The 27,940-nt window shown below is 41.8% G+C and overlaps 1 protein-coding gene across 2 annotated transcripts in view; it reads left to right on the forward strand.

The window, feature by feature from the left end:
• The window catches only part of LOC119658475 (probable G-protein coupled receptor B0563.6), a 167,831-nt gene that overhangs the window by 129,990 nt on the left and 9,901 nt on the right, over positions 1-27,940 (forward strand). For both annotated transcript variants that reach the window (XM_038065912.1, XM_038065911.1), the window contains exons 4-6: positions 22,311-22,460; positions 22,567-22,660; positions 22,785-22,935. In XM_038065912.1, the coding sequence (XP_037921840.1) occupies positions 22,311-22,460; positions 22,567-22,660; positions 22,785-22,935 (395 nt within the window). The remainder of the gene's footprint in view (positions 1-22,310; positions 22,461-22,566; positions 22,661-22,784; positions 22,936-27,940) is intronic.

The following is a 27,940-nucleotide window of genomic DNA, read 5'->3' on the forward strand; positions in this document are numbered from 1 at the left end:
CCTTTCCAATAAAGATAATCAAATTTTGCCTTACCTTTTGCCATTCATGATTCTCAAAAAAACAATCTATTCTACTGAAGCAAACATACGTCTGAATGTCCGACAACAATCAAAATCGTTCACGTTGTTAGCACGTTTTCTTGCCCACAAAAGGACATTGAACCGCCCACTGGGTATTTCATTACGTCCTCTTGCCTTGTGGATATCCTGGACATTGCAAGACACGACTCCATTCATGTCTACTTTATGTTATATTGCGGTCTCGTTACGTGAAACACAACATATCCCAGCATTCAGACCGTTTCAAGCAAGGATGAAGTACATGGAAAGAAAATTGAACTGACGACGACCTACTTATAATTTCCCTGGAGTGCTTTTCCGAGTTCGTTTGTCTATCATTTACTTGATTTTCCGATTTTCGTATTCCAACACTTTCACCGATAATTCGTCACAGTGTCATTCCACCGGGATAAGGCACGTGGAAAGTGTGGAATGGATTTGAGGAGGATGTCAAAGTTTTAGACATGTGTAATAAATCCATGAATATTTCACAGTGAGGTTTCCTACTTAGCATGAAAGATACCTGATACATAATTTGACTGATGGATATCACCTTCTGTTTATGTTCAGCCGATTGGGAAAGGGTTCAGGACATGGCCTAATTCTATCATAGTTGGTTCACATTATGGTAAACATTCCGGACCATAGAAATTAATTATAAGTAATGACGAGGAGTTAATTAGGCAGGTCTAGTAATTAGGTAGGAAGTTCTGATTTTATCTTCATTTGGCGGTAATGATGTTTAGCCATTTATTGCCATTATGTGGTTTTCATAGCAAGTCCTACTATAGGTTAATGATTATCGCTCACAAATAGATATAAAGGGGAAAAGAAATTTCTTTCAAATTATGAAAATAGGCCGGAATATTATATTTGATTGTAGCATTAAAGATAGCTACTCCGTTGCAACAATCCAGTGAGTCCTTCACCGATGCCATCTACGTATTGATGCTGGACGGTCAATAGATAGAAACTGACTTTTGAATCACGTGGGTATCAAAGACAGTTGCGCTACGTCCTATCTTTAGCATTTCCAGGTAATAGTTAAGCCTACAGTAATACGGCGAGATGGCTATTCGGCGAGATTTAAAAAATCCTAGGAGCGCTTTGGTCCATATCTCTCAATGAGAACTCGATAGAGTTCCACTCCTGGCAAATTTTCCTAGTATAGCCCCCAGCTTTCCCTTTTCTTTTTTATTGTCATGACCATCAACCCTTTCCCGATTCTACAAAAGACTTTTGTTCCATATAGCGGTATTTTTGCCCCTTTCTCGATTAGCTCATCCGGTGCCTTATTGGCTTCTGTAGTACGGAATCCATCCCGACCCTACTGTGACATCATCCCAATTTAGGGTTCGAATGGTTAGATCTAAGTGCCCTGCTAGCTGCCTGGTTGTCAGTTAGGTTCGCAATATTCTGACGCTATATCTCCTTTGTGAGTTAAAGTAAGGAAACCTATCTGCAGCGTCTAATTTCGCTTGAAGTATAATCATCATCAACGGCGCAACAACCGGTATCCGGTCTAGGTCTGCCTTAATAAGGAACTCCAGACATCCCGGTTTTGCGCCGAGGTCCACCAATTCGATATCCCTAAAAGCTGTCTGGCGTCCTGACCTACGCCATCGCTCCATCTCAGGCAGAGCCTGCCTCGTCTTCTTTTCCTACCATAGATATTGCCCTTATAGACTTTCCGGGCTGGATCATCCTCATCCATACGAATTAAGTAACCCGCCCACCGTAACCTATTGAGCCGGATTTTATCCACAACCGGACGGTCATGGTATCGCTCATAGATTTCGTCATTGTGTAGGCTACGGAACCGTCCATCCTCATGTAGGGGGCCAAAAATTCTTCGGAGGATTCTTCTCTCGAACGCGGCCAAAAGTTCGCAATTTTTCTTGCTAAGAACCCAAGTTTCCGAGGAATACATGAGGACTGGCAAGATCATAGTCTTGTACAGTAAGAGCTTTGACCCTATGGTGAGACGTTGTGAGCGGAACAGTCTTTGTAAGCTGAAATAGACTCTGTTGGCTGACAACAACCGCGGCGGATTTCATCATCGTAGTTGTTATCGGTTGTGATTTTCGACCCTAATTGTCAACGGTCTCAAAGTTGCATTCTCCTATCCTTATTCTTCTTCGTGTTTGACCAGTGCGGTTTGATGTTGTTGGTTGATTCGTCTTCGGTGCTGACGTTACCACCATATACTTTGTCTTACCTTCATTGATGTGCAGCCCAAGATCTCGCGCCGCCTGCTCGATCTGGATGAAGGCAATTTGTACGTCTCGGGTGGTTCTTCCCATGATGTCGATATCGTCAGCATAGGCCAGTAGTTTGGTGGACATAAAGAGGGTGGTACCTCTTGCATTAACCTCAGCATCACGGATCACTTTCTCGAGGGCCAGGTGAAAGAGGACGCATGATAGGGCATTCCGCTGTCCTAGACCGTTGTTGATGTCGAATGGTCTTGAGAGTGATCCTGCTGCTTTTATCTGGCCTCACACATTGGACAGGGTCAGCCTAGTTAATCTTATAAATTTCGTCGGGATACCGAATTCTCTAATGGGCGTGTACAGTTTTACCCTGGCTATGCTATCATAGGCGGTTTTAAAGTCGATGAATAGATAGTGCAACTGATGTCCATATTCAAACAATTTTTCAATCGCTTGCCGCAGAGAGAAAATCTGATCTGTTGGTGATTTGCATGGAGTGAAGCCGCTTTGGTATGGGCCAATGATGTTTTGGGCGTATATATCTTATAGATGGAACTCAGAAAAGTGATACCTCTATAATTGCTGCACTGTGTGGTATCTCCCTTTTTAGGTATGAGAGAGATAATGTCTCTTTGCCAGTCGTCAGGCATTGATTCGCTGTCCCATACCTTCATATCCCATACCCCAGCACAAGTTGATGAACCACTTGGTGTAATTGGACGACTCCATATTTAACCAGTTCGGCTGTAATTCCATCGGCTCCTGGCGACTTATGATTTTTAAGCCGATGAATTGCACGGACTGTTTCTTCTATACTCTGTGGTGGCAGTATTTGTCCATCGTCTTCAGTTGGCGAGACCTCCAACTCGTCGATGTTCTGATTGTTCAGTAGTTCATCAAAGTACTCAACCCATTGCTCCAATATGCCCATTCTGTCGGAAATCAGATTTCCGTCTTTGTCTCGGCAGGATGAGCATAGAGGTGCGTAAAGTTTCATCCTGGTGACATGTGCGTAAAACTTCGGCACCTGGTGCGGTTGCTCCCTGTACTTTTCGAGTTCACCCACTTTTTGGTTCTCCTAGGCTTCCTTTTTCCGTCTGTGAAGTCTCCTCGCCGCTCGACGGAGTTCGTGACAAACCTCCGCGCATACCAGCGTCCTTTGAGAATGCATTACTCAGTATGCAGCATTCTTTCGTTCCGTTCCGATCTTACATTCGTCGTCGAATCAGCTGTTCCGACTTTTCTTGCAACTGGAGCCAAGAATCTTTGTGGCCGTATTTATGATAACGTTCTTCAGGTGGTTGTGAAGATCATTTGTTAATGCTTCATCTCCAGGACATCTATCAGCTGCTGTTATTGCGGCATCTCCAAGACATCCGTTAGCTGCTGTTATTGCCGCATTCATTTCCCCCTTATAGGTGTTACGGAGGGCTGTGTTGTCAATGGCTTCAGTATTCACTCCCATATTCTTGTCAGAGGGGACTGCAGATTGTGTTGTAATTCGAGCTGGGAGCACTAATGAAATAGGGATCCGGGTCTATATTGGCCCCACTATATGTTCTGACATTCATCAAGGCTGAGAGGTGGCCGTTTTCAATCAGCACGTAGCCAATTTGGTTGAAAGTGGTCCCATTTAGAGAGGCCCATGCCTGTCTGTGAACCGCTTTCCGCGTAAACCAAGTACTTCCAACAACCATTTCGTGCGATACTGCTAACTGAATAATCCGTAGTCTGTTATCATTGGTATCCCTATGTAAGCTGTGGGAGCCGACGTATCACCTGAATACGGACTCCGTCCCTACTTGACTGTTGAAATCTCCAAGTATGATTTTGGTATCATACTTTGGACAGGCTTCGAGGGTCCGCTCAACTGCCTCGTAGAAGGTATCCTTCGCCGACTCTGCAGTCTCCTCTGTAGGGGCGTGAACGTTAATGAGGTTTATATTTCTAAATTTGCCTCGCAAGCGCAGAGTTTGTTTTCAAAGCCGATAACAGCAGGTTTCATTTTTTGGCTGACTAAGAAGCCTACTCCGAGCACATGGTTTACTGGATGGCCGCTATAATATGTGCTGTTACATCAGCTCTATATTGGGACAAGGTATCGGCGAACTGCTTGGCAGCTCATTCTCTGTACTGGGAGCGCATGAGAAAATGCGCAAATCGTTATTCCGTTGCCGTTGTTTGGTTCGTCGTTTTAAATTCCATCCTGTCTGAGGCTCCTTCTGTTGCTTCGTGACATCGGTTTTCCGTGTAGGGTTGTCAGTCCTACCCAACCCCCGACCAGTTGGTACAATTTGTCCCGTTTTTTGGCGCGGGCGACTTGCCTTCATCCTTCGCCGTCGGCAGTTTTTCTGTAGAAAGAAGATCACCACGTGGAGGTGGAGATAGGGTATGGTAGTAGAGCTGTTGGTGTTGGTTCAGCAGACGTTTCCCTGGTTTTATTCGCCATCGTGGGTACCAATCCACGTTTCGCCCTGGGACCCATACTACCCTTTGGCCGTCCTTTCTAATTACGGTATATTAGAATCGTCTGTGAAGGAAAATGTAACTGTCACCTTTGTGACAGATCATACTCTCATAAATGGCTCTGTAATCATTAACAGATGGTGTTTTCGTTGGAACCTCGTTGCAATCAAAAGAGTTTTGAAGTGTGGTTTCGAATGTATTGGATATGGGGGTCGTGCTTTCGCTTGGCTTTATACAAATCTTCCCGGATAAGACCCAGCCTAACATAGTCTTCTGGGCTGGTAACTGTTTTCTCCTTCATGATTTGGGGCTCAATTATTTATTCAAAAACACCCGCTCGAAGATAAAGATCGAGACCCGAATCTGGAGTAAACAAGCTGTAGTCTCGCCTTCTGTTTGAAATTAGGATCAGTCATATTTTCACTTGACGTCTATACGTCCAAACATGGATATGAAATTGGATTTATTATAACGTTGATGACTTTTCTCACGATCACAGCGTGGATACCCCCAGTACCTGAAATCAATGCCAGGGTATTGCTTTTTTCACGTCTTATTGGTCGCTGTTCAGAATTACATTAACGGTGTTTGAGAACTAGGGTTAATGAAAGGATGTAGTATCCGTAGCTGTTACTGTTAATGTTCCAAGTAGAACTGTTCATATTCTGGACGTCTAATGCTCGCTGGCAACATCGACGATTAACTCATCCCGGAAAGGGAACAGTTCATAATGCGGTAGGCGATTTCTGTATACCATCTTTCGCTTGGTAAATCGACGTCTTTCCCTCATAGTGAATTTCTTAAAATCATCGAAAGAAAATAATGAAAGGTTTACTTTACAGTATGCTAAACTCGTGTTTATTAGTATCATAAAAATTATCCTATTGACGTGTTGAAGGGTGGAGAGGGTGGTAGGCTAAGGTCATATTGGCAATACTCGTACTTTTTCAGAGGAAATCGTAGAACTACGGAAGATATCATCTAACTTCCCTCAATGGATTCTGCAAGGTAGAGGAGGGTCTCGTTATACATCTTCCGCTGGATAATTCGGCCCTCAGAAAGACCCCATTGGGATGTTTTATATCCGGCTAGGCCATCCCGTAGTGTATTATAAATGTTGATGATGTCACTGGCCAATCTATAGCCAATCTGCTCTGCGTTCATTATTGCATCCAAATACTTATTCAAGGCTTGGTAGCTGTCAAAAATTCATTTGTCGGTTTAACTATGATTGACAGTAAGGACAAAGCCGTGCAGGTCAATCAATTATCGTTATGTTTTAGGATGACTTTCCCCTCGAAGTGGACCACTTAGTTACAATAATTTATTACAGTGCAACAATTCTTCAAAAAAATTTCGACAAAGTTGTGGTGCATTAGGTGATTTAGGGATCGAATGGTCCTGAGTTCGCCATTTACTTGTTAGTGGATCTAACCATAAATTATATTAACAGAAAACAGTCCGACTTGAAACGTTGGCCTGCACTGAACCAACCCCTACTTTTATTTAGGGATCCGGTGGTCTCAGAATTCATATCCATGTCGGGATTGGATCACGCTGCCTTCTAGAAGAAGAAAGGTAGCATCTGATAAGTTCACGATCAAAACTGTGAGCAAACAATCATTTTAATAGGTTCGAACTCCCCAATCAAGCGTTCGATTAATTAAATAACAAAACAGAGGAGAAGGACGACAAAATTTCCTTCAGTATTCGTAAACTATACAAATTTGTTGGTTTACCAACACTCACTGTTGATTCATTTCCGATTATTAATGGCAGCACGTGACCGATAAATTATTCCTTTTTTCCTTCTCTAGAAAATAATTACCCGCGAAAGCACAAGTGCTCATATGAAAATATAATTCTGCTAGCCTCAGCTGGATCATAAATTTCTGCAGTGCTCAGTTGGATTCCGGATAAACTTTACATCCCAATCCGTCAGATAGCTTAGGAATGGAAGCGAAAAACAAATCAGTTCCTGGGGAGTAATTGAGCGATAAATAACTGTTTGTAGTCAACAGGAAAGCGAAGATTTATAAGTTTTCCCTCGCAACTTCTAAGTTTTCTGCCCAAGCATGGAAAAACGCCAGACTTTTGGTCGACATTCGTAATATCCGAAATGGTACCTGCGGTGTAAGCGCAGATATGATGACAGTTGAAATTAGAAATGAAAAGAACAACAGCATTATTTCATTAGAAGGAATGATTTGTGGAACCCGCGAAGCAGGATCTCCGTCGTATGCATATTTACGTACAAATATATAGGAATATGTCGCCATGTTGGATGCATAAAGTAACAACCATAATAAATTAAAATCTGACTTCTTAGCTCAGATCAAAATACATTGAAAATCAATTAAAAGGAACCAGCAATGTATCCTGACCCCGAGAAAAAAGGCTTCCTAATTTATTCACTTGACATTACTCGTGCTTAAGCAAGTCATCTAATTCAATTAAACAATTTATCAAACCTCATGTAACAAATAACGTGCGTCGTCCTTGGGACATTAATCATCCTTCCTTTCAACTAGGAAGCTGGTAATATCCATTACATTCTAAGTGTTCACCTTTTTGGGATATTTTGGATATTCAAAATTTGCCAGGACACTATAGTCTCGGGGGTCAACATATGTCCATATAAGGTATACTTAAAAATTACAACTCATAGACTCTCATTAACGAATTACCATCCCATCGTGGTATATAGGATAAGTTTCCCCAGGTTTCAAGGACTGCAGGGTCCTTGTTTATTTTGTGAATAACTGATAACTCTGCTCTGAGATCCTAACTTCCACCAGCAGCGTGGGCATTATATTGTCCGCACTCACAGACTATTAACACCTCTTCAATGAATTTTGAATTAGCGTTTCGACCCTTGGATGTGATGAATAATAATTTGGCACCTTAGGATTTGTTTGGGAATTTATTGTCTGGTCGCTAGTGGGCGATTCCTTTTTACGCTCTAATTGGCTTGTGGAATGAATCGCGGAACTTAATATTTGTTTAGTCCCAAAAGTTTGTAGGAGCACTACAATTCATTCTATTTTCGAGAAGGACCCTTGATGATATGTCACAATGGATAACTAGTTCTTATGATAATTGGCTTAACCTTACTAAGGTTTACATTTTTTTCAAAACACTTTAAGTTCTTATAAAAGTTGACATTGAAATCAAAATGAGATTGACCTGTGACCATTTCAACTTGAAATAACGAATAAGTTTCTCGGTTTGCGGACTTGACATTTCTGACAGAAGGGATTCATCCCCTTTTGTGAGATTTGGCATAAGGAAACTATTTTCTATTTCGATATTCTTAAGCAGATAGGAATCTAAAAAATGTAAAAACCCCAACCTTAGTTTTCTTGCGAACGGAAATATATGTATTTATACTGAGTGCAGGTTCAGAATTCGTACTAGTGGATGCAAAGCGCATCAACATCGCTGCAAGCCCTAGTCGTGTTATGAGCTTAACCACCAACAACATGAAAATCCCACATGATTTCCTTGATAAGCCCCGGAGAGACTTCCTGTCAAAAGCAGCTTCAGATGAGTCCCTTACAGTGTTGGATCTAGTAATCTCCTTGGGTACGTGGGAGCCGCATCTACCAAAAGAAATTACGAAATATAAAACTGTAGCATTACTCAAGCCAGTTAACCATCTAATCGAAATGAAAGCTACCTAGCGGCCAGATTAGCTACTACAAGTTTCTGGATGGACTAACCTAGAAGAGCCTTGTACTTTTATTAACGATTAGTGATTGAATTTTAGAATGGAGAAAAGTCATTCCAGAAAGGTGTCGATGTTTTCAAGAATATGGGTTTGCTCTAACTTCAACTGGAATTCCAGCGGTATAGGCCTGGCATATGGTTAAACCATTTTCGATTCGATCTTCCATGAATATGTGCTTCAGGTTTATTATTATCCACTGCATACTGCACAAATGATAAGTTTAGATCAACATCGATGAAGAACGGGAATTCGAACCCGGGGTAAAGAGATCAAAAGGCTGGACCCACAATCGACCTGGACAATCCTCTGCAATGGTGGTAAATGTGAATGTCAATGTTAGTTGCGATCACACCTGCCTGGGAATATGATAACAATGGATAAAGGTTTGTGGCTGGCTATTATAAATGATGCGTTACGGTCCTTAGTGCAGTTAACGTCAAGCTCGGTACATTATTTTCTTCTTTGACCCCAATGATGAGGCCCATTTGAATTACGTGCCTAAGATCCAGTCCATGCACTTAGCAAGGCTATTATCGTATTTGTGAGAGTAACGTTTTTACTGTGCCTCACTCATCATGAATCGTTTCTAGTTCAAACACAGAAATAGCTCGTTGACCGTAGATTAAGAGTTGTCTTATGCACGTGCATAGAAAGAAAAGCGCTGATATCGGCTTAATCGGCGAGATCATCACTTGTCTTCTCGTGCATATAGTACCTGCATCTATTCACAGGGGAGAGAACCTCAACCTTTTAAGCTTAGTATGGTCTATATTCACCCTCCAACGATCATTTGCCATTGGGAGAACTACCACTACGATTAGGCGGCAGATATCTTGAGCACCTCCTGAAGAGCATCGTTGCACGCAAGAAAAAGAAATATATTCTTGCGCTGGTCAGAGAGGCAGATTTTTCCTCACCCATGATGAAGAAGAGTACTCCGCCACCATACCCAATCTTATGACATCCGAGAGAGCTCTATTTTTAAAGGATGAAATGTTCCGCCATCGTAACATCTCCTAACAGGGGAGATTCAAAAACTTCTGCAAGTCTTCCTACTTTTCACAGAATAAAGTTTGCAATGTGTTTCCCTGGTTCTGAAAGGAAAAAATTTATTTGTCTAACAGCATTATGATTCTGGCACTACAATTGGTCGTTCTGGTCCCGCAATAGGGGAAATTGAACCCTCTTTCTGCCAAGTCGTTCAAGATTTCATTTCTCTTTATGTCACAGTGATTGACTGCAGCAGTGACTCAGAATAGTTCCACGGAATTAAATGTAGAAATTGGTTTCTGCATACCTAAACGATTTTTAATGTGATAAAAAAACTGTTCAATGCCCTCAGTGCGAATATCGTTGCAACCCACCCTTTAATCGCTCGTCAATCACCAAGGTTGTTGTGTATAGAATCGGATGCCCTTCAGCCTGGAAAACCGTCGCAAATTGTCCCAAAGGAAAACACCACACGACGGATTCAGAGCGCTATTCTATCTCTGAGTCATCGGTGTAGAAGGCCTCAGTATATACCACCACGAGTTCTTCTAGTTTCTTCCAGTTTTCCCGACGTTGATATCTTCAAGCAAACATCCGAGAATCAGAAGGCAACGGTAATACCTAGACACACATTCTTTGACATGCCTAGTGCTAGCAACAAATGTCCACGTTACTAGAACAACCATAAGTTGCGGGAGCTCACTTTATTTTTACCTATCCATGTTTCTTCCAAAAAAGGTTCTTATCTAGAATAATTCCTAGATATGCTGCTTCTTCGGAAAGTTGTAAGGTTGTACTTCTCTCCTCTGGAAAACAAAGGCCATTCAGCATAAAACCTTGGAAACGCCTGCTGAACGAACACCAGCAGCTCTACTACCAAACCCTATTTCCACCTCCACGTGATGACCGTTGGGAGTTCTTTCTTAATGGAAAACTGCAGACGCAGAAGAATGAAGGACAAAATGTACCAACTGGTCCTCCAGGTTGCGGGTTGGGTAGGGCTGACAAGCCTGCACCGAAAACTAAAGTTAAGAAGCCACGGAAAGGGCCTCGGACAGAATGGATTTCAAAACGACGAACCCGGCAACGACAACGAAATAACGATTTGCGTATTTTCTCATGGAACGTGCGCTCCCTGTATGAACCGAATGCTGAGCAGCTAGTCGGTAACCTGCCCAATATAAGCCTGTTGTAACAGCGTTACAAAAGATGCATTGAGCAGGGACCGGTTTCCTGGAGAAGATCCACCACACCATATATTATAGTGGTATTATGGTTTTTTAGATATTGTGGTATTATAGGTTTCTTAGTTAACCAAAAAATGAAACTTGCTGTCATTTGCTTTGAAAATATAGGCGAAAGGCTTATATTTCTAAATTTGCCTCTGCGTTTGCGAGGCAAATTTAGAAATATCAGCCTCATAAACGTTCACGCCCCTACAGAGGAAACTATAGAGTCGGAAAAGGATACCTTCTACGAGGCAGTTGATCGGGTCCTCGTAGCCTATCCCAAGTATAATATCAGAATCATACTTGGAGATTTCAAGAGTCAAGTAGGGACGGAGCTCGTATTCAGGCGATACGTTGGCTCCCATCGCTTACATAGAGATACCAAAGATAACGGACTGCGGATTATCCAATTAGCAGTATCGCACGAAATGTTTGTTAAAGTACCTGGTTTACGCGGAAAGCGGTCCACAAACATAAGTACGCCTCTCCAGACGGGACCACTTTCAACCAAATTGACCTCGTGCGAATCAAACCCCGACACCTCTCAGCCTTGATAAGTGTGAGAACATATAGGAGGGCCAATATGAATCCGGACCACTATCTCGTTGGCATTGTGCTCCGAGCTCGAATTACGACATCACCCACAATCCCCTCTGACAATCAAGTGAGAGTGAATACTGAAGCCATTTCCAACACAGTCCTCCGTAACACATATAAGGGGGAAACAGCAGCTAACAGGTGTCCTGGAGACGAAGCATCAACAAATTATCTTCACAACCACCTGAAGAACGTTATCATTGATACGGACAGAAACATACTTGGCCCTAGCCGCAAGAAAAGTCGGAGCGGCTGCTTTGCGATTAATGTAAACTAGCAATGGAACGGAGGAATGCCGCATACTGAGTAATGTTGAGTTCTCAAAAATCACGGGCACACGCAGGGACATATCCCAAACTCCGCCAGGTAAATCAGCACAGATCAGATTTTCTCTCTGCGGCAACCGATGGGAAAATCACTGGAATATGAACATCAGTTGAACCATCTTTTAACCGACTTTAATGCCACCTATGACATCATAGCCAGGGTAAAACTGTACACGGCCATAAGAAAATTCGGTATCCCAACGAAATTGATAATACGGACTAGGCTGACCCTGACCAATGTGTGAGGCCAGATAAAAGCAGCAGGATCACTCTCCAGACCATTCAGTAGAATACCGGTCTAAGGCAAGGGGATGTCCTATCGTGCGTGCTCTCTGCGTGAGGATCGACGTTTCCGTAGCCTACATAACGACGAAATCTATGAGCGATACCAAGACTGGCTGGCTGTGTATAAAATTAGGTTTAATAGCTTGCGGTAGGCTGACCACCTGATCCGTACGAATGAGGATAATCCAGCTCGGAAAGTCTATAAGAGCGATATCTAAGTAGAAAAAGAAGAAGAGATAGATCCTGCTTGAGATGAAACGATGGTATAGATCACGACCCCAGACAGCTTTTAGGGATATCGAATTGGTGGACCTCAACGGAAAACCTGAGTGTCTGGAATTCCAGGGAATCCTCTTCCGAGATTTGAAAGGTTATCATAGATTCAGTTGATTATGGTAATTTTGGAACGTTGGATGCAGAGTGAAAACGCCTCCTTCAATGTTCACGAACACCCCCTTCACGTACTTATCTTTCTGCACCGTCTATCTTTCAAACTTTTTGGGATTGTCAACCAGTCTCTCCTGATATTTAGATGTTAAACTAATCTCTCTAAAGTTCCGTAGTGCTTATCTCTTTTACAAGTACGATTTAGAATTTGTTCCTTAAACTCTTCATTGCCTTCGAGGAAGCTCTGGGCTTGTGCCAATAAGAAACAATTTGCTATTTTCAGATCGACATGTGGCAGCCCAAAATGTTACGCCCTGGAGTACTTATCATTATCGACGCCCATTCTGCTCCCATGTCTGGAGGACTCGATGGTGGTACGAATATCAATGTTACCCAATGCATTAATAGCACTAGATGCTCCCCTTCTTTACCCAAAATTTGGAAATCTATACATCTCAACATCAACACTATGTTAAAACTATTTCGTGTTAACCATATCTCTCTGTGCTTCAAGATGCCGGCGTTGGTTGCTGGTGAATTTGTTGAGTAAAAAGCGGAAGTGGTAAATGGGTTAAATTTTAAGAAATTGCGACAACTCCGTTACTGGTGATGCAATTCAACTGAATCCATTAACCAGTGTGGTGTTCCGATAGGTCGTCCTGGAAACACATGGTCCAGGAGAGTAGGGGAATAATTTAAGCCTCTCCAAAAGACCTGGGAAAAGCCTGAAGTACATTACCTGGAAACGACACCCCGTAAGTAAATAAACTATGCCCCATTTTGAGAATAATGCGTATATATAGTTCCCATTTACCCTTTGGTGGGGTATAGCATATCAATGTGCGAACACTCGCACTCCTGTACTATTCTGCACCAAGTGCTCTTGGGACGCCCCACTTGTTGGTTATCTTGGGAGAGTGGCTTTCATCGTATAGCGTAGCCAGCCATTCAATTCTCGTCCTTCCTTTAAGTGTGACCTATACGCTGCCACTTCCTCCTTTATAACAACATATGTACGACGACGACCAGGATTCGAACCCGGAACAGCAAGATCGAGAGGGTAACGCTCTACCCCCTCAACTTTCGCGACGTCAGTTGAGTTCTAGTTTAGTTAAATTAGAGTTCACTTTCATATATTATCTCTTCATAATGTCCAAACGATTTGCTTTAGGTACTATAAATGATATGTGTCATCCTTCAATCACAAGCATTTACTTGAAAAAAAGCCAGTATTTGACAATTGCGTAGTATCATAGCAATAATGTATCCTCATGCAATTTGTAACACCTTTAAGGGTTCACCAAAAGGTCAAAGCTGTCCCCCCTCAAAGACAAATATTAAAGGTCCACTGAAGCGTCCCGTTGACATGCGTCTTTGTATTGGGGGAATGGCCTGGGAATGTGGTGGAGAAGGAGGCTCCTTTTTGACACTTCAGTTCCTCACGTGTCGTTATGTAAAATTTCACGTGGCATTTTCCCTATATGTGAGAGCGCACCGAATTTACAGGAAAACACAGGTTAAAACTAACTAAAGAGCTGTAAAACCTTAGGGCCACCATCAAGAGGGAAGTTCCTCGAAAAACAAATTCTCAATCGATGTTTTTCCTGCCTCAGATCATCAGGAGGCATGGTCTTCAGGGTTCCCACTGTTTCCAAGTATTCTCAAAACATGGAAATGTAGGCTGCCCTTTTCTGCCAGAACTACTAACAGAGGTCAGCCATACTTCCCGTGAACAGCGACGCACACTCACAAAAATTACACAAATACAGTTTCCCATTAGTCTGGGCAGGCCTAGACCGGATACCGGTTGTTGCGCCGTTGATGATGATGATGAAACGCTGAAAAAGTTATGTGCCGAGCGATACAATGTATCCAGAAAACAACAAGACAAAAAATGCTAATGATCATTTTTCACTATTGTAAATTTCACTAGAAAAAGTGAGAAAGGTTTTAGAGAGAGAAAAATTTAAAGGGGGAGGGGGGATTCGTGGTAAAAAAAAATTCGAAAGGAGTTTAAACTGATCATTTGTAAACTCATATTTTAAAATACTTTAAAGTACGAATTTGAGGGGCGGATGATGAAGGTCCTAAAAGATGGAACGTAGAACTAAAAGAGGAAATGCTGTATACAACCAAATGAGTCTTTTCGTTTCCTTGTCACACGATAAAGGGGGGCGAAATGATGTACATGTTGCAAAGCCATGAATACTACAGAGTACCTGGGTTTTTAAGACCTGCCCGAAGAAAGATAACTAAAAACCAAAATTGGTGCAGCTACTATGAAACAGTGGTAGAAAAACAAATCTAAGTTCAACATGGATCATTTGCTTGACTAAGCGAGCTGTGCTTTCCAGCTTGAGTAATGAATAATGGAATCATTTTCTTTTTGAGGATAATAGAATTCCTGAGTCCCCATCAACTTGATAACGAATTTGAGGGAGAATCTGGTCCCCATGCTTTCAACGCATTAGCGAATAATTTCAGATTAGATATTTTCAACTATTTCGGATCCAGCAGAATGGGTTCATCCCTAGTATAGCATTTGTCGGTATTATCAAGATATGAATTGTTTAATCAAAAATAAAATAAATAGCAAAACGACAAAAACTACATAGTTCCCGAATGGCGCTCAACCTGGTTTTCTGATCATACTCATAATAAGGAGAGTAATGCCATTATCTGCATATATTTCATCCAGTCCTAAAAGAAGCAATTTATAAAATAAATCAAGGGATCAAACACCCCATGATTCTCTTACTCAACAGAACAATCTTTTCAAATGTGGAGCAAAATGAATAAAATCTAGATGAAACTTTTATTACAATACTTTCACTTTCACAATTGTACCTTTAACTTTTTCGGGCTAGACTCAATTACAAACTGGCTGTGGATTGTACGCTAACAAAACATTCAACCCAAATAGCAACGAATTTTCACAGGCTGCATTGCTATTGGGGTCTGTCTCAAAAGCAAGTCATCTGCCTAATTTGTAAAATGAATAATCCTTATTGACCCCTTAACTTTCGCTGACAAAGTTCAAACAAAAGTGAATATTTTAGTCATGCACGTATTTGTCACCCAGTGAATTGGAAGGCCTACTTCCATAATTCGTCAATCATTGTCTGCTGAATGGCTAGGTCAGCAGTTGACAGACGTCGAGACAGACAAATGAAAACACCAATTCGTTTGCAAAGCGGTTACTGTGAAATCCTTAAATGATGTCGGAAAAAGTTCAACCGTAAAAAAAAGTACGAAAAATACGAATTTGAATTTTGCAAATCAATAATTGAATTTATTATTGACACAAAAGTCCTGGTTTATAAATATTGAAATTGAATAACTTTTGGGGAAAAGGACATCATTTGGAAAGATGGACTATTGAAGCGTGTGAACAATTTATAAATAGGGAATGATTTCATCTCTACAGGAAATGGGGATGTAATATTTCGTAAATGCCTTTGGCCGAATATCGGGTGAAAGGTCATTTTATAAATTAATAGGTAGGCAGTGTCAATGACTGAGAAGATATGCTAATGTAGTTGAATGTGTCTAGGATTGTCGTAACTTATTTTTATGAACTAAAACAGGAAGACTATACAGAGGATCCTGGAGCATTGCTTGAATTTCTGTGATGGGGGAAAAGCATTGCACCTGTTCGACGTTCTTAGATCATTAGCACGTGAAAAATTTCTCGCATTTACTCCAGCGTAATCACAACCACATGGTTGTAAGCACAGCTGCTTATTGCTTACCATATGGGATAGGGAAGCACACAAAGAAACCATCTAAGTGCCATCAACACAGCGACACATCAATACATAAACGAACCTCAAGGGCCACGGGTCAGTTAGTTACCCCGTATCTACTCCGCGAACACACAATGACATTCCCCCTTAGAAACTTGATCTGCTCTTCCTGTGTTTAGGCAAAACTAAGGGCTAGTGTTGTACCAAATCGTTCACCGTAGAGAACCATGTTCATCAGGATAGTCTGTGTCGATTACAATTTTCGAGAGAGGCAATGTCGGTACTCAAGGGACTGGGATATGAACCAGATGATACTATAAGTGAGAGGAACAAAGAAAGAGGGATGAATTGGTGGTAATGGGCCCGAGTAAGGCACCAATCGTCCATTAGGAGTCGATGGGTCGAGGCCTTCCAATCTTGAGGACCTGGATGAATACCCTCCATTATAAAATTTCCCTTACTGGGGTCGGGTTTATTGGCTGCAACATAGTCCACCAATACTACAAATACTTTTGTCTAAAGAAGCTATAAACTACTACGAATCTCTATAGAAGTCCATCCAGTTTGAATTACAAAGGCTCCAAAGAAAATTAAAGGGCAATGTAAACTGAGTGATAGATCTCTTATGGTGAAAATTTTGCTCAAGTATAGGTGCATATGGATTGACGATATCAAAACCAACGAGGTTTTATTAAGAGGGAGATCTAGACACTAATGGACCTCCTCCATCAGTAAATTTCGCAAAAGGGCCCAAGCACGCGTGGGATGACATTGGACGTAATGCGGTCCGTATTCCAGAATCCCCTGACGGCAGGATATAACGTGACCGGGGGTATAATGTTTATTCGCCTCCCCTTTCAATATGTACGGAGTTGGACACGTCGTTGCGAAATCCCAAATTATTCATCTCGATCGATGAGATTGACTAGTTTCTCGAGTATAGGTATATATGTCATATAATAATGGTTTCCAGCTGAAAAGGAGTGAGCGAATTGTAGGAAGGCAAATAAGAAAGAAGGAGCAACAATTCTCACCAACTTCAATGATGCTCTAAAAATTCTTTTCTTTCCCAGGGGTGGCCATACTGTTTCTGGATCTCCCTACTTGGCCGAAAACAATGATAATGTGATATTCATGGCACCTTTAGCAAGGAGTAGCATTTCGCTGTGCTGCTATAGGTAAAAAGCCAAATGGAAAGTCAAACATTCACAGGTAACCTTACCCGTAATGCAGACAATTCAACTATACGTTCTGGTCCAGTATTATTTTTGCAACTGCCATCATCAAACTCACGGCAACTCCGCTGTCATACTAATCAGGGAAGCCAGAGCAACTAAAGGCCCCTGGAATGGCAAAATATCAGCCTGAAAATTTCCGGTAATGCTTTCGTCACTCCACTTCTGATAGTAAGAATAATATCCAAAGGCTCTCCTGATTAGCTGGGAAACATAAAACTGTGTTACATTTTTCAGATCAATAAAAAAGATGGTTGATGTGGTATGTAAGGCATATTACATTCCATGCTTAAGTGTATTATGTCAGAATACCGTATTAACCAAATTGCGAAATATGTTCAATGCATCGAGTTCGTTATCCAAAGGCGCTAGTTTCCATGAATTGATTCGTCCAGGTCCGCCAAAATGTGATTTGACTAAAAAATATTAAGAGAAGAGAAACTCGGACCAGACGGACAACGATCTAAGCAAATGGTAATCAAATGAAGCCAAGTCTTGGCTGTATGGTCATTGAAGCAGAGTCACCTAGCCTAGCTTTTGAAGCTCTTCAATGTAATTATAAATCCAGAGCGCATACAATTCCTGTTTAGTCATTTTTAAAGCTTTGTTTAAAACAAAACAGTAAGTGGCAAGCATCAACTAAGACCACCTCTTTTCACCCGCTACGCCCTTTGGGACTATCGTAGGGCAGGAGTTGCGCAATGATCATTTCCACTCGCAAGGGTCTCCTCTCACGCAGAGAAGGTGCTCCGAGTCCCTATATTGACTTCGACGTTCAAGCCAGAGAAACGGTACATATCGATGTTATCCATCATAGTCACTCACAAACTGAGTCAAGTGATAGTGGATATTTCCGTAACTGCTCATACTCTAAAACTGGATATTCAGAATCAACCTGGAGGTCCAGAATATCCCAAAATACCTGGCACATCCTGATTGCCCGCATTCTCGCGTCTCTTCCAACTGTACAAGCTCTAGCTTTACTCAACCAAAAAATGAACAGGCACCATTGTCGCAAATATGGAAACTGCTTCATCTGAGCCTGGTTGGAATGCGCTAGCGACTCTTAGCGCACTTCGATGATACACTGAGATAATTTCCTCCTATACGCCTTCAAATAAAGAGCCTTCTTCTAAATTGGTGCTGCCTACAGCAAAATGGCTCTAGCTAACAAAAGCTTTCTCGGTGGTTTGGTTCCTCTAATGTTAGGCGTCATGCCAGTTAGGACAGCTACAACTTTCCTTGCTTTCCCACTTGTGTAGATAAAGTATTCTATGAGGGATAAACGAAGATCCAGCGTAACTTATTTTATGAATAGCATTGACTCTATTTTCCGTAGCCTACATAACGACGAAATCAATGAGTGATACCATGACCGTCAGGTTGTGAATAAAATCCGGCTCAATAGGTTACGGTGGGCGGGTCACTTAATCTGTACGGATGAGGATGATCCAACTCGGAAAGTCTATATGGGCAATATCTATGGTAGAAAAAGAAGATGAGCCATACCCTGCCTGAGATGGAGCGATGGCGTAGGTCAAGACGTCACACAACATTTAGTGATACCGAATTGGAGGACCTTGGAGCAAAACGGGAATGTCTGGAGTCTCCTTATTAAGGCAGGCCTAGAACGGATACCGGTTGTTGCGCCGTTGATAATGACGATTGATTCTATTACATGCGGTCGCACACGAAATATTAGAATTTCTGTCATATTCCGACTATAGCCTCGTGAGCTTCAATTTTGTATTACGCTAACTCTCGCCTATGTTATAACAGCCTTACCGAAACCTAATATGCCCAGACAACACTCTCAAGAAGTTTATTTACTATCGCAACTGCGATTTCGTCAGAATACTCAATACGGACAGCTAGTCGCAGTAGTTTGGGTCGTAACACATAGTCACATATCAAGTTCCTTAGTAATGGAGCTAGAACCAATCCTTGAGCCACTCTGCGGGTACCTAATATTCAACTGGGTCTACGTCGGTGACGGGGCATGATGGGCATACGGTAGTAGTAAGTTCGCTTAAAAGACTACAAAGTGTACCAGCCCCTTAAATTTCTCACCAAATAAAGCAGACTTGACGGTAGTTCTGGCGACTGCTATCCGAAATGCAGCACCACATCACCTCACAAGCTGCGACCCCTTGAGTCGGTGCAACTAGCTTGTCTATACAGGCGCTGAAGTCTCGGTTTTCCCGTATCCCGCGATAACAATTTAATACCACAATCCTGGAAACTCGCGGCAGCAAATTCTTCGTCAATCTACCCGAATGACTACAGGCAAGTGGACTTATGTTTAAGACTTCGACCAACGTTTTGTCGGCGCTTCTGTGCCTCTATGGTTTGCTAGTGGACATCCATAATAGCTCATTGATCCCACGACTTCCATCATCAGGAAAAATCTCATCGTGCTCACCCAGCACTCTTTACATTGTTTTTGAAGACGTTGTCGAAGCACGTATTCTCGCAATTCTTCAAAAATACCGCAACATCACTACGGAGCGTAGTGTCTCTAAGCCGGTTAAGCATGATGTTCAGCACTACATTAACACTACTGGCTCCCCATTTTTCTCTAAAATGCGTCCATGACCACCGCAGACGCTCGCAGTTAGGTGAAAGAGTTCGATAGTTGTTGGTCTTCGCCACTTCACATGGTACCTAAACCCAATGGCGAATGAAGACCTTGCGGCGACTACAGATGTCTAATTGTTAGACGATTCCAGACTGATATACCATATCTCATATACGACTTTACGCACTCTATATCAAACGTTCTTCACCACGAGGGTTCAAGAGGACATAAAAGAAATGGAATACGGCGAGAGACGAAAATCAAATAGAATGAAATCAGCGGTTGGCATGGACATTATTGAAGAAGGACATTTGACAATAACAGATGACGTAGAACTACCGTAGCGAAATAACCAGAGAAAACTACTAAATATCAACGAAAGGAAATTGTCCTTTGAGACTCATCTATACCAACAATCAACAACCTATTAAGCGATCATTTTATCGGTGGCCATACCCCGCCCCTTTTTTCTGTTTATGGTTCACTTATAATCGTCTTCCGAAACTCTAGGAGCGGCTCCCCTTTCGTTTTCTGTTTCTTGTGACATTGTTTCCAAGGCCGCTTATCGTCCGATCTTCCTTAATCTTTCGTTGGCTTCCCCATTGTCCAAGTATTTGCTTCTATCTTCTTGGATTTCATTTGTGAGCCCAATTTTAAATTCAGACGGTGCACTCGTAAGTTTTAAGCCCTAGTATAGAGAGTGCTACTTGCATTAGATTGTTACAAACAGTTTGCTCAGATTTTCCGCGGGTCATCCATTTCTGGAGTGTCGGTTTCGAATATGAGTAAGGAACCTTCACCACAACCAACCAGTCATAACGCTGCTCAGGCGTCTCACTCATACGTGCTCGAAGCAAATCCGTTTACAAGGCGATACAGATGGTGGCTGTATCAGCTTGCGTCAGCCACCGATGCGTGGATGTGCGCCTAGCACGCAGTTACCAACCACTCTTGACATCGCAGTGAATTTTGGTTTTTTGTTCTGAGCATCCTTCTCATCACGATTTTGATCCGTGGGTAGGCGGCTCCTTCCACCTATCCGGTCTTAGTTGGGGGAGTTGCCATTTAAATCTCACTGGCAGAGGGATTTATATCATGACTCAAGTCGACTCAACGGTGAACTAATATTGGAGTTAAATTTGGGTAATTATCTCGGACGAGCGCAATGGTGACCATATTGCCTTCTACAGTATACCATTATGACCTTGAACTCTTCACTCACTCTTCAAGGCCCATATTCAATTGAGTTGTGCTGCCAACGATTATTAATTTTATCCGCTCGCAGACCTCCAAATACGTACAAGTGCATGTTCGTATCACTGTGGGAGTTTCCTTATCCACCCGAAGGGATGCGCCTGGTGGAGGATCTGGCAACTACTCATATATAGGTTCCCATGTGTCTGTCCACCACATGCACTTTTCTCAGAAAAGAGAAAGGCCATAGCATGCAATGAATAACATCGATCAACGTTGCGTTCTTAAGAGGGGGAGGGGGGAATTCCACGAATTATATTTAGGATACAAATAACCTAGTTCGGACTTAAGGTTAGTCAAAACGATTCCGATAAACATCTAAATGATATTTCTTCCATAGATTTTAAGTAACTGCCCCAATGTTAAATGGAAAATTAAGCCACTCCTATCAAATTCAAGCATATTGGGAATGAGAACGGAACGGAACAGAATAAGGAGTAAGTCCTTCCTGCTGAGATAGAAATGATTTGGTCTAACCCAACAATCCATGCATTTTTTTAATACATATACCAGACATTTTCGAATTTTATTGCTGAATTCACAACCTGCTTCCCCTGCTTTTTTCCATCCTAGTAATATCCATAAATCAATCTATGTACTTGGTGAAATACAAGCCTCAGAAGTCAGTGTTAACGTATTTCACCCTTGTCGTCTTTTTGTTATCCTGAGAAAAAGCCCAGGGGAGCTAAAGTCAGCCAAGTTTATATGGGTGGTGTCAAAAATCAAACAACCTCAGGAGGGCTATTTTTTACCATAATTTTCCGGTTGACCATCCAGTGAGAATATTTTGATGGATGGGGTAACTTTACATAGCACATCTATTCTGCTTTAATCCAACTAAACATCAAAGGGCAAAGAAAAACCCGGAATGTCCTTACTGGAAACTACTTCGGGAATAAGGGGAGTTCATGGTTGGTATCACCAAATGAACCTATCTTCGAAAAAGTTACGAAACTGAGCTTACACGAAAGCACAAAATTATATCTTATATCTGCTTTTGAACAGAGAAACTAATGTAGATACAAAATTGTACTTTATACCATCTTAAAGATTATTTATATCCTGCAATAAGTACCTCTGTCTTAGGCAGTTGTCTGTTTATTAACTTTCCAGATTACTTAGTTTGCACCAACTTTATAAAGTATCTAATACATTCAAATCACTAAAGCTTCTCAATCTCCATACTAAACATTGGTTTTTATCTTTGCTTCCAGGATATTCAGCCGCGGCACTTTTAGCTATAATTTTTGCAATTCCGTTCGGTATTCGGATGCTAGTTCATAAGGACAAAGGTAGATGGCAAGACCTTGCGCCTGCTTTTTACTCAGCACATTTGGAGCTTTTCCTCGGCAACGGATGCTTGGGTAAGTAAATGTCCTTTCACTTTCGTTATCCTGAAACTTTCTTCACCAACAAATGGTTTGTAACTAAAAGTAGAGCTTAAAGATATGTTTCGTTAAAATTCAACAGGAGTCGGAGTTCTGATGCTGCTTACACTCACTATCGAAAGATACGTGTCAGTTTGTCATCCAGGATACGTTCGTCCATTTATGGGTCCTCCAAGGTGTGAGTTTTGTACCGTTTATAACAATTATATTTTTTTCTTGACAAGAGGTCCCTAATACTAGTTAAGATTTGCTAACGTGTTTGGATGAAACATTCAAGGAGATGCTTCCTTTTAATTTCAGCGCAACGGTTGTGTTCATACCTGTAGTTACGTTCATTATATATTTGCCAAGCATTTTTCGAGGAGTGATAGTTCGATGCCTCCTGGAAAATGGCACAATAGTATTTTATAGGAAAGATAATGAGGAATTTCTACGATCATTATTTTATTCGGTAAGTTATGGAAATTATTTGTTAATTGGTAAAATCCAGTTGCATAAAAATGAACTGGAAGTCACCATGAATCCTTTCGTTGGATTCCGCGATATTTACAAATGAACGATTGTCTTTACCTGGCAAAATTATCCATTTATAATTTATGACTGTTCTATTGCTAAAGGTTATTAACTAATTAGAGGTGTCAAGGGGTGCGAGAGTATCCGTTTTCTTTTGGTAATACAAAAAACTGTTCGGAAAAGGAAGGAAAGGGTTGGTTCTCTAACTTCTTCATATTGTCGTATTGTTAGGATACTGTCACATATGCAGTCTCAATAAGAATTCCAGTCTACCCACAATTCCACTAAGAGAAACCTCTCACCACTCCTCTTTGTCCTTGTTATGGACACCGTCACACGGGATATCCAACGTCCAGCGCCCTATACACTGCTTTATGCAGATGATGTTTTCCTAGCATCTGATAGCAAAAATGATCTCGAGCAACTTGTTCAAAAATGGACTGATCGCCTCATGCAACACGGTCTCAGATTGAATTTAAACAAAACTGAATTTTTGACGACCGATCCCCATGAAACAGGCACAATCACTGTCAGCGGCAGTGATCTGCCCAGAACTGAGCGATTTAAATACCTCGGGCCAACGCTATCAGCCAATGGAGAGCTGCGTTATGAAATTGCTTCACGCATTAACGCAACCTGGATGAACTGGCGTTCCACAACCGGTGTCCTTTGTGATCGACGTATCAACGAACGTCTCAAATCTAAAATTTACCGCAATGTCGTCCGTCCAGTCGCTCTCTATGGTTCTGAGTGTTGGCCGACCATAAAAGACAATGAACGGCGTCTTGCGGTAATGAAGACGAAGATGCTACGTTGGACTAGTGGCGTCACACGTTTAGATCACATCCGAAATGAGGATATCCGCGATCGTTATGGGGTTGCACCGATCGTGGAAAAGTTGCGAGAGAGGCGTCTTCGATGGTATGGTCACGCAATTCGTGCAAACGAGAATTCACTTGCAAAGATTGGTCTGAACATCGAAGTCGATGGTAAACGACCAAAAGGCAGACCTAAGCAACGGTGGCTTGATACGCTGATGGGGATTTGAAAGCTTCGAGATTGCATCCAGATCAGGCATTCGATAGAGCCAAATGGCAAAGCCGATCACGACGAGCCGACCCCGCTTGTGAACGGGACAAAGACTGAAGAAAAAGAAGAAGAAACATCTTATACTCAACTCCCTCCAACCTCACTAGAACAGCAATAACTCACAGTTCCCACGTTACTAAACAAAATGGTGGTCTTAATCCATGAGGTAGCGCCTTTACTATCCTTTGAGGAAGGTTCAAACCGATCAGCTAAACGAAGTACTGCCTCATGGCAGCTAGCTAAGCCCTTCGATGGACCTTCCTTCTGATCTTGCATCATCTTAAGGATATTTTAATAATGGCTCGGAAAACTGAAGAAGTAGAATCTGATGAAATGGGGTAAATTTTATTTGTTCGACAAATTGATGGTACCTCCATTATCAATCTAGCGCTGTTGGCCACAAAAGAGGACTGCATCTTGTAGGGTTGATTTCGTCCAATTTTTCATAATCAACTATTCAATGGGCTGAGATGTCCGAATGCCATTAAATATCGGATCACAGGAAACATTAATAGTGTAGTCTTCATAGTTCAGGTCAACATATTCTTGATCCAGCACGTGAGTCCTCCTGTTGTTGCGTTTGCTACTATATCTTGAAAGAATTTCGACCCTCAAATTCTAACTACTGGATAAGATACATTTATATGAAAGTGTGCTATGATATGCCTCCACGAAGGCTTCCAACATTAAAAAATTAAATTATTTTAAGAAAATAAATGCTGATCTAATTGATCGCCACCATTTATACAAATAATAATAAAACGTTAAATAAAGTTTAAAGCTCCACTCCGGTTTCACTGAGACTTAAATAGCATCCAAAAATATTCAGAGAAAACGCATTTTTTGAACCTCTGTCCGGCAACCACTTATAGGAGTTCATTTGGTATTGATTTTAATACGTCTTATCGGAAGAAATACCAATTAAACCTAAGACCTTAGACAAAATGACGTGATAATATTCGTAATGAATTCACAGTTCCCAGAGCGAAGTGTTACATCTTAGATATTCAAGTAGGAAGCCCGTAGGATATCCCAAAATATATGAATCCTTTGAACTGCATTCTTACAAGGAAACACATAGAAAATAGCCATATGATTTTTTGTGTGCTCCGCGGATGCAACAACTAAAGGATCTAGTAGCGTATGCAAAATCTAGTGGGCTTGAACCTTTAATAGGTTGTGATGCGAACGCCCAGCATATTTGTTGGGGCAATAGCAAATCCAATCCTAGAGAAAAGAAGCTGTTCGATTTTATCACTTCAGCTGTTCTGATGGCCACAAACGTAGGGTGGGCTCCTACGTTCGTGGGGCCAAGAAGAAGATTAGCTGCGCAATTGGTGCTCGCTGTTCGTACCAGCTGGAAAGTAGAGAAGTTGCCACAAAACATCAGGTCTCCGTCCATGGCACAGCAAATCCACGGATTTTTCTTCATTTAAGGAAATACCTAGCCTATTGGCTAGCAAACGCACAGATATATAGTAGCTGTCGAAATCTTCGAATAGAGTTTACGTGCTTTCAAGTTAAGTTCAAGGATGCCCCAGCTAGTGACTCCTTAGACTACTAACAAGGAGCCTTACGGGAAGAGATCCACTCGATGCAGCCTAACGACTAATGGTAGTCCCTGTATCAATCTGCTGATCTATCTTTGAACAGCAGACCAAAATCTCCCTGTAGAGTTTAGTGTATCAAAGCCTCCAAGTGGAACAAGAACTGGTTAATGAGCAAAGATGTTGATCTGCCCTCAAATACCAGCTCCCAGGATGCCGCAATAATATAGACATAATTCGCTGAGACGATATTGAGCTATTATCTCTCTTATCCTAAAGGTGAGTCCCCATTAGCCGAGTATTCATAAATGTACATATAATCAGGTCCAAATCTGCCGTTAAATCCGTATAAGTTATAGGATTTAGATCTATCGTCAAGCCTGTGACAAGTATTATTCCTATCTTCGTGGACACGCCTGCTATAAAAATTTACTACAGGAGCAATGAGTACTACGACGCCTGCGACACTTGAAGCTATCCTAAGTCTACCCCTCATTCATTTGACGGTGAAGCGGAGAGGATCCGTCGACGCATATAGACTCGATGCCATTGGAGCGTGGAAAGGCGAATCGAGTGGAGGCGTGTTCTCGGGGAATCTGATTATGAAACTGGCTCGGTCCCTCGGAAAAATGACATCCATACTCCAGGCGGAGATGTATGCCATTTCATTGGCAGGAGAAGAATGTCTGCGACAAAATTGCAGGGATTGCACCATTCGAATCTGTTTCGATAGTCGGGCAGCATTATCAGCATTAAACAGCAACGACACATCAAGCCAGTGTCATTAGGTGCTGCTGAAACTTGGCCGACTGAACGTAACACTTCTGATATGGGTGCCGGGGCACTCAAACATCGCAAGTAATTAGGAGGCTAATAGGCTGGCTCGCCGTAAGATCCCCAATGGTAGGACCAGAACTAGCTTTTTGCATCCTGCCGTCCACTCTCAAGTCTACTCTGAAGGGTGAAATTCCAAGGATTTACGCACCCGAGTGGAGAAATTTGAACTCTTTTTTTGGCTGGCGGAAATCCTTGCGGAAGAACCTCGGGTCGCTAGAGCCCCATTTATGTTGTTCCTTAAGAAGTGGGACATGAAACCCTAGTAGGGCTTCTAACGAGGCACTGCTCCTTAAAATACCATTTGGAAAAGATTGTGGTGATCAGATCTCAGCCTGCGAACGCCGAACGCGGAAGTAAGAAGGCGACATTGGCTGCGTGATCAGTGATCTGGTTTATGAGACATGTTTATGTTATTGAAATAAGCAAAAGTAATTAACTACAAGATAATCCAAATAATTCATCCAAAGCAAAGGGAACAAAATGATGTTAATAAAGAGGCAAACAAGCACTTCGGTGCAGCTGCCTTATTTGCAGGCGCACATTCACGGTCAGTTTTGTCAACTTTTTTTAAGTTTTGGGATAGCTATCCGCTCTTTGTCTTCTCTGGCTATTCTTTATGGTTTTGTCACCATTGCCCACTCACACTGGAAATCTTTCACAATTTGTGGAAGAATGGCATGTTAGTTAAGATTTCGGAGAAAGGCACCCATTTTAATAGCAACAATTGTAGGAATATTTAGACACTTTCTGAATTCTTCAAATCATCCTGGAACACATCAAAGAACATCTCAAAATCTTGATGGAAGAAAACAGGCTTCCGGTCTAGATTCTCCTGCACCGAGCATATTAGCACTCTCCAAACCGTTATGGAGTAGTGCGCGGAGTTAAAATCACCGGTTCAATTTAGTACTCCTATCTTATTTACATGGCGTGTCCGGCAGTAAATTTATGGGAAATTAAAAGTTTGAATTGCTAGAACTTTGATAGTAATAGTCAGATATCCGTGAAAGTTGACAGTATTATGCGCGATATTGTCCTCTAAGCTGCCGCGGGTACTTCTGAAATGAACTTAAGAAGTGTTTTCCACGCAATTTCAAAAAGTTGGTATTATACTATTAATAAGTTCGTTTGAGTTGGTACAAGCACACCACCCCATATTTTTGCGTTGGGTAGTTTCCGAAAATGAGTCCTGCCTCACTTTAAGTATGCACTTACGTCAAAACTACTATCAGTTTCGAAAAGTACCGAGGAATCGAGGTCTTTCGTTTGATACCCTCATGACTGCATTTTATTTTACGCCCCCCTTTAAACTAAGTTTATGTCACTCACTGGGATTTCATAGTTCCCATCTGTCCACCAAGTTTCGTTCGGATCGGCTTAGCCGTTTTGAAGAAAGGTGCCTGTGACAGACCTAACAAACCTACAAAACCAAGGTTGCAAGCCTGATAGGTTAATCAATTAAATATAAAT

The sequence above is a fragment of the Hermetia illucens genome, chromosome 5, assembly GCF_905115235.1.
Source record: "Hermetia illucens chromosome 5, iHerIll2.2.curated.20191125, whole genome shotgun sequence".
Taxonomy (NCBI): domain Eukaryota; kingdom Metazoa; phylum Arthropoda; class Insecta; order Diptera; family Stratiomyidae; genus Hermetia; species Hermetia illucens.